This window comes from Lepidochelys olivacea (assembly GCF_965140295.1).
Source record: "Lepidochelys olivacea isolate rLepOli2 genome assembly, chromosome: 1".
Classification (NCBI taxonomy): Eukaryota; Metazoa; Chordata; order Testudines; family Cheloniidae; genus Lepidochelys; species Lepidochelys olivacea.
Genome location: NC_140411.1, coordinates 326,080,652 through 326,088,290, shown reverse-complemented (window position 1 = coordinate 326,088,290; position 7,639 = coordinate 326,080,652). Strand labels below are relative to the sequence as shown.

At 39.7% G+C, this 7,639-nt stretch overlaps 1 protein-coding gene across 2 annotated transcripts in view; it reads left to right on the top strand.

Annotated features, from left to right (window-relative positions):
• Positions 1–7,096, top strand: part of SLC26A4 (solute carrier family 26 member 4) — a 29,980-nt gene extending 22,884 nt beyond the window's left edge. For both annotated transcript variants that reach the window (XM_084617520.1, XM_084617519.1), the window contains 5 exons: positions 215–442; positions 2,053–2,107; positions 2,452–2,597; positions 5,052–5,135; positions 5,954–7,096. In XM_084617520.1, coding sequence (XP_084473646.1) covers positions 215–442; positions 2,053–2,107; positions 2,452–2,597; positions 5,052–5,135; positions 5,954–5,977 — 537 coding nt within the window. In that variant the 3' untranslated portion in view covers positions 5,978–7,096. The remainder of the gene's footprint in view (positions 1–214; positions 443–2,052; positions 2,108–2,451; positions 2,598–5,051; positions 5,136–5,953) is intronic.
• The last annotated feature ends 543 nt before the right edge of the window (positions 7,097–7,639 follow it).

Here is a 7,639-nt window from a genome sequence, read left to right as displayed (position 1 = left end):
ACAGGAAAGAAAATACACTGCATGCAGGGAGAAGTGCTAATTATTGGCTCAATCTTGTTTCCATTTAAGTCATTTAGTGCAGGATCAGTCATATGTGAAGAAATGAGGAAAAAATGCTTCTACCATTATTGCTTAAACAAGCTAATATGGAAAAATTCCAAAATCTTTGTCCCTGATTAAGTTATATATTTCTTATATTATCTGTTCTGATTAGAATGGCATCAGTGATTCTGGGGCTACCAATGAAGCTTTTGAGTCTGATGAAGATCTTGATGATCCTGAAGATCTTAACATTCCAACCAAAGAAGTAGAGATCCACGTGGACTGGAATTCAGAACTCCCAGTCAAAGTGAATGTCCCCAGAGTGCCTATCCACAGTTTAATTTTTGACTTTGGAGGTGTATCATTCTTGGATGTTGTAGCTGTGAGAACAATGAAAATGGTAAGTCTTTTTATTTTTTTCCTGTCCAGTATTAGTCATTGGTATGTTAATTAGGGACAGGTTGGCTGAAATTAACTTTGAGTTTCCCAGTGTATGTTGGTTTGTGACATATCTTTAATATTTCTGTAACAACAGGTAGATTTTGGTCTATTTATAAATTAGATACAAAAAAACTATAATAAAAACATTATTAAGATTGTAAAGACAAGCACTTAAACATTAGAAAATGCCAGCATTAGGATGCCTGTGCAACCTTAATTTGGCCTCCTGGTGCCTATGCATTGTTACTATCTTTAATTTACATGATCAAATATTTTTCCATGGGACCCTTGCTTCAATCAGTGCACAGGATGCCCAGCGCTCACTTAAAGAGAAGCTATTCAATAATTTGTTTTATTCTCATTGTTCAATGTGTGGCCTCATGCCTTATTTACTGCACACTATTCAGACCTTGCCATGAAGACAAAATTATTAACTTCCTCATGGACTTTTCTTTAGCACTCATTACTATAGTATCTGAGTACACTAATGTTAATCAATGTACGTTCACAACACCCCTGTGAGATGAGGGGTATTATCTCCATTTTACAGATGGGGAGCTGAGGCACAGAGAGATTAAGATGAAAAGTATCCACTAATTGTGGGTGACCAATATGTGACACATAGGACCTGATTTTTCAGAGAATGTAGCATTATATAGCACTGGGTATGTTCGAAGCATTGACTTCAACTGCAGTTCCTGAGTGGTCAGCACTTCTGCAATTCAGATTCCAGGTTATTAAGTTGGACATCCAGCAAATGAGGAACAAACAGTTAGTAACTACCCGCAAAAAATTCTTTTCTGTTCCGGTAATCCTCTGCCTTATTCACTCTGCATCTTTCAACTTCTGCAACAAATGAGGGAGGGGTCCCACAGACCATAGCTTCTCGACCTTTTTCTTTCTGAGGCCCCCCTCAGTATGCTATAAAAACTCCATGACCCATGTGTGCCACAACAACTGTTTTTTCTGCATATAAAAGCCAACACCAGCATTGGGGGTTGCAAACACGACAATTGCCTGGGGCCCACATGACAGGGGCCCCCCATGAAACTATTGCTCAGGCTTTGACTTCAACCCTGGATGACAGGGCTCAGGGCTCCAGGCTTCAGACCCATGCAGTGGGGCTTCGGCTTTCTGTTCTGGGACCCAATGAGTCCAATGCTGGCCCTGCTTGGCAGACTCCCTGAATCCTGCTCATGGCCCCCTCCAAGGGGCCCCGGACCTCTGTTTGAGAACCACTGCCACAGACAACCATCTGTACTGCACAACCCCAATTCATTCTCAGAGCATGTCCATAGTGTCATGCAACTATAATCATAGATGGCACTGTCAGCTTTGCCTTTCATAATCAAAGTCTGGCCACTGACAGACAGCATCCTGGAGTAGATGGAATTTGGGTCTGGCAATTCCTATGTTCCTATGAATAAAAGAACACATGATTTGGGATTGTGGTGCAAATACTTAAAGGAAAATGAAAAATGTAACTAATCTTTGTGAATACAAATACTGTTTCTTAAATGTGTGTGTATAAGAAAATGTTTATTGCAAACCACCCCCTTTTTTTTCCAGATAGTTAAAGAGTTCGAGAGAATTGATGTGACTGTATACATTGCATCACATCAAGGTAACCATATATCTATTATCACTAATACACACCAAGAAGGATAGAATAAAAATAATAAAGGATCTGTGGATTGTATCTGTGGAAGTACTTTTTTAGTGAATAGAGTTAAAAGTGAACTGAACTGCTCTTTTAAACAAATAAATAGTTAAACTGCATCTGGCTATGTCTGCAGGCATACAAAGGAGTCTTGGGGAGAAATGAAATTAACGTAGAGAGAACCCACTATGATAGAATTATAGGTCTATACATTTTATTGTTGGTAATTGTTAATCTCTATTTTGACACTTATTTTTTCAATTATTTTCAAATTTATCAGTCTTTTATAACTTTGTTTTTTTGTTCAGACAACATTATAACAAAGCTGGAACAATGTGGCTTCTTTGATGATAACATCAGAAAAGACATATTCTTCCTGACTGTCCATGATGCTGTGCTTTACATACAGCATGAAATGATGCACAGAGACATCCAGGATCCTATTTTTGAAAAGGTGAGGACCATATATCATTTATTTTTCTGCATCATACACTAGCTGTAAATAGTTTTCACCATTTGTGATAAAGGGAAAAAGCTTTAGGAACTAGTTGAAGAGTTGTTTAAAAAAAGCAAAAAATGTTCACACAAGGTGCTTATAAACTGGACAGCTTGTGTTATATATTTGATGGCCTGCAGATCTTTTCTAACTGTTTAGAGGAGTATTAATTACTATGTATCATTTATATGGCAGTAGTGCAGGTTGAGGTCCCATTGTGCTAGGCCCAGCCAGAGATGATCTGTGCCTACCGATGTGGGGGCGGAGGGGGGCAGAGTGAGGGCAACTGGGTTCAGCAGCCCATGTGAGCATGCTCAGTCCAACCAAGCAACAAATTGGGGGTGTGGGTGATATGACCCCACATGCCCATGCCCCCGCCCCACATCGCCTCTGCAACAACACAAACATATAGTGAACCAGTGGTCCCCGCAATTCCTAAGAGAAATTTCTGAACACTGAACAGATTGATTCAAATCCTCCACACATTACAAGGAAGCCCTAAAGTTCTAACTCTACCTCCATCCAGTGCCAGCCCATTGGGGGCTCTAAGAAGGAATATTTTGGGCCCCCCTAAACACACTAATAATTATTGGGGGCCCCCCTTGAGCTGCTCAGGGCCCTAAGCAATTGCTTAGTCTGCTTATGCCTAGCACCGGCTCTGCCTACATCCATCTTAAATATGCAGCCTTGATTGGCCATACACTCCACCAGGGGCCTTCACATTTTGTGACTCTCCTCACAAATACAGCAGTATGGGGCCCTGAATTTTTGGTCATTTTTGCTGGTCATATCAGATTCTGGAGGAGTTACTCTGCAGTATTTAAAAAAGACTTCATACCATTTTAACTAACCTATGGCTGCATATATATAGACAAAAAGGAGTACTTGTGGCACCTTAGAGACTAACCAATTTATTTGAGCATGAGCTTTCATGAGCTACAGCTCACTTCATCGGATGCATACCGTGGAAACTGCAGCAGACATTATATACACACAGAGATCATGAAACAATACCTCCTCCCACCCCACTGTCCTGCTGCTAATAGCTTATCTAAAGTGATCATCAAGTTGGGCCATTTCCAGCACAAATCCAGGTTTTCTCACCCTCCACCCCCCCCCCCCACAAACTCACTCTCCTGCTGATAGTAGCCCATCCAAAGTGACAACTCTCTACACAATGTGCATGATAATCAAGTTGGGCCATTTCCTGCATAAATCCAGGTTCTCTCACTCCCTCACCCCCCTCCAAAAACCACACACACAAACTCACTCTCCTGTTGGTAATAGCTCATCCAAAGTGACCACTCTCCCTACAATGTGCATGGTAATCAAGGTGGGCCATGTCCAGCACAAATCCAGGCTTGCCTTGATGCCAGTCCTTGCCTACAGACAGCCCCGCAACCTGAAGCAAATACTCACCAACAACCACATACCACACAACAGAACCACTAACCCAGGAACTTATCCTTGCAACAAAGCCCGTTGCCAACTGTGCCCACACATCTATTCAGGGGACATCATCACAGGGCCTAATAACATCAGCAACACTATCAGAGGCTCATTCACCTGCACATCCACCAATGTGATATATGCCATCATGTGCCAGCAATGCCCCTCTGCCATGTACATTGGTCAAACTGGACAGTCTCTACGTAAAAGAATAAATGGACACAAATCAGATGTTAAGAATTATAACATTCATAAACCAGTCGGAGAACACTTCAATCTCTCTGGTCACGCAATCACAGACCTGAAGGTCGCTATCTTAAAACAAAAAAACTTCAAATCCAGACTCCAGCGAGAAACTGCTGAATTGGAATTCATTTGCAAATTGGATACTATTAATTTAGGCTTAAATAGAGACTGGGAGTGGCTAAGTCATTATGCAAGGTAGCCTATTTCCCCTTGTTTTTTCCTACTCCCCCCCCCAGACGTTCTTGGTTAAACTTGGATTTAAACTTGGAGAGTGGTCAGTTTGGATGAGCTATTGCCAGCAGGAGAGTGAGTTTGTGTATGTGTGTGTGTCCCCGGGAAAAAAAAAAAAGGGGGGGGGGGTGAGAAAGCCTGGATTTGTGCTGGACATGGATAATGTCTGCTGCAGTTTCCACGGTATGCATCCGATGAAGTGAGCTGTAGCTCACGAAAGCTCATGCTCAAATAAATTGGTTAGTCTCTAAGGTGCCACAAGTACTCCTTTTCTTTTTGCGAATACAGACTAACATGGCTGTTACTCTGAAACCTATATATAGACAGTGAGTCATCATCAGGATTACAACCAAGGGCCTTCAGCATCAAAATAACAAGCCTCTACCCCAACAGCTAAAAGAATAATTTTGTTAATTACAAGTAACTTTATTGGTATGGTTGCAACATTCATTTTGTTCACAATACTTGTTAACCTTCTCTGTTAAGATTTCACTGATGCAGGAATCTAAGGAACCAATAGATTTTACAGAAACAGGAAATCTTGATGATGAACTTGATGTTCAGGAGGAGGTATGGAGCTATCCTTTTAATTAAATAAAGCATGTGTCTATGATGTATGCTGTTTTATCGGAACTATAGCAATATGAGTGGTGCTGATATATGGGGCCAACCAAGAAAAAATAAAAAAAATATAAAAAAACCCAAAACACCACAGCCTTGTGAGCTCTACAGACTTTGGCAGCTGACTGGCTGATCCAGGGAAAATATTGACTGTGGCACACCCAAAGAGTGGGTTGAGGGATGCCAAAAGTCTGCCCTCCTTATGCACCTAACAGTCAATGCTAGTGAGGGAAGTCACAATGAATCTTTTTTGAAGGTGTAGCAGGTGCCACATGTATTCACACATTCCTACCTCCAGCACCCTCAAGGTTTTATGCCTGCTTCTACCCTACAAAGGCTTAATGCTTTTACCTGAAACTGCTCTCCCCATCCACCAAGCACTAGCCAGTTTTAAAAGCCATCATTTACCCCTAACGTTTTCAAGCTACCTCAGGGACTGAAAAAGAAACAGCCTGACTCAAGACTGAGTCAACCAGCTGCTTTATAGCCGGTGTTTACTGGGTGTAGGTGGTAATCTCCAGGTCTCAAAGCTCACTTCATCTCCCTGATTGACTTCTGTGATGAAGCTACCAACCAGAGAGATGGCTTCAGGTTACAGCCTTTTAAAATTATTTCCTGGCAGACTCAGTCAGCCAGGACTGAACCCCTTGGTTGTATAGTAATATATATGCAAAATTTGTTGTTGTTTTTTTAATATGGTGTGTACACAGAACTAATCACCTATTTCCCTCTCACAATTCCCCATCTTTCAAAACTTATTTCATTAGGCCATGCGCAGACTCGCTTCATGAAGGAAAACTATTATGGATATCTTGGACTCCCTGGCAATATTCAGGCACCAATACTATATAAGCATTTTCTGCACTGGGACTTGTCTTTGCACTTGAAGAAAACACTAATTTCTTTGTCTGAACTCTACAGAGCTCTATAAATCTCCAAGTTTTGTCTGTTGACATGTAATCCTTAAAATAGTCAAGTCTGATCAGAAAAATTTGTTCATAGTATCAATGTTGGCAAGATATGGGAGGCAGATCATCAGAACTATTACAGAAATTGCAACCAGCTTTAGGGTTTGTCGGTCTGTGTATATAACCCATATAATCAATGCATATAGGAAAAAATAGCTACTTTATGGTAACCCAGTCCCAGGGGTTGAGGAGATTGTAAACTCTTCTTGAGGGCAGGAACTGTCTCTTATGTGTTTGTATTCTGCCTAGCACAATGGAGCTCCAACCCTGATGGTAGGCCTCAAGGTGCTACTGTAATACAAATAATAAATTCCTCACAAAAGAGAAACAATAGGCAATGGTAGCCCTAGGCCCTGACCTGCAAAAGGATCTGCAATCCCATTTAATTAGTTTCCCAGGATGTTAACACTGCTGCATTCAACAACACACGTCTTTAAAATCTATCTATTAGTCATCCAAAATAATTCCTGGGTTTGTTGCAGCATTACAGTCTCAGTATAAAAAATCCCTTATATAACAGAAATGGAGTACAGATGAAATTTATTCACTCAAAATTGTTTACTATATTGCTATAAAATGTTAATCATATACATGGATAAGGCTCAGTAAGAAGGATTATTACTTAAGAGTCTTGGTTCATTAGTGCTATTTTTAGTAACTCATGCACTCCTGGTTAATAATCATTACTGAAATTAAACATGGATAGATAACACTCCCTTACTCTACAAATAGTCCCATTGAAGTTCACAGAATTTGTGGAATAGGCTGCTATAAAACTGGAGTAAAGATCTGACTTAATATCTAGTTTGGTTTTTGAAATGGGATGTAACAGTATCATTGGTTTAATGAAGAATTAGCTGCATAAACTGTTTCATTCTTTTAATACTCTACAAACTGCTTCTATTCTTCTAAAAAATGTGGACTTTTAAAAGTTATGCTACAATCCCCAGTGCAATAATTTACACAAAATTTAGGATTACAAGAAAACATTTTAACTTTGGTTTTTAAGGCTTTATATTGGCTATGTAAGAAATGATTGTTCCCATGTAATGAATATATGTTTAGATGAAGAATTACACAAATTGTTACATTAAAAATTAAATTAAATTGTAAATAAATTAGTTTTTAAAACTGAAATTCCTTGTGGCAACTACCAATATACAATGTTGAAAAAACATGCACTAAAAACCATACGTAGTCCTTACAAACCATAGGTTTCTAGATTACATCACATTTATGGTCTAAACTTTGTGATCATTTTAGTATCTTCTCATATTTCCTGCTTTGAGCAGGGGGTTGGACTAGATGACCTCCTGAGGTCCCTTCCAACCCTGATATTCTATGATTCTATATTTAAAATTACTTTAATTACAAATTTTATTTCACTGTATCAGACAAAATTTCAACTGGGACCAACCACATACACATTGCACACAGAATATTACCACCATCACAACTGGCATTAATTGGCAGACTTAGATGGGA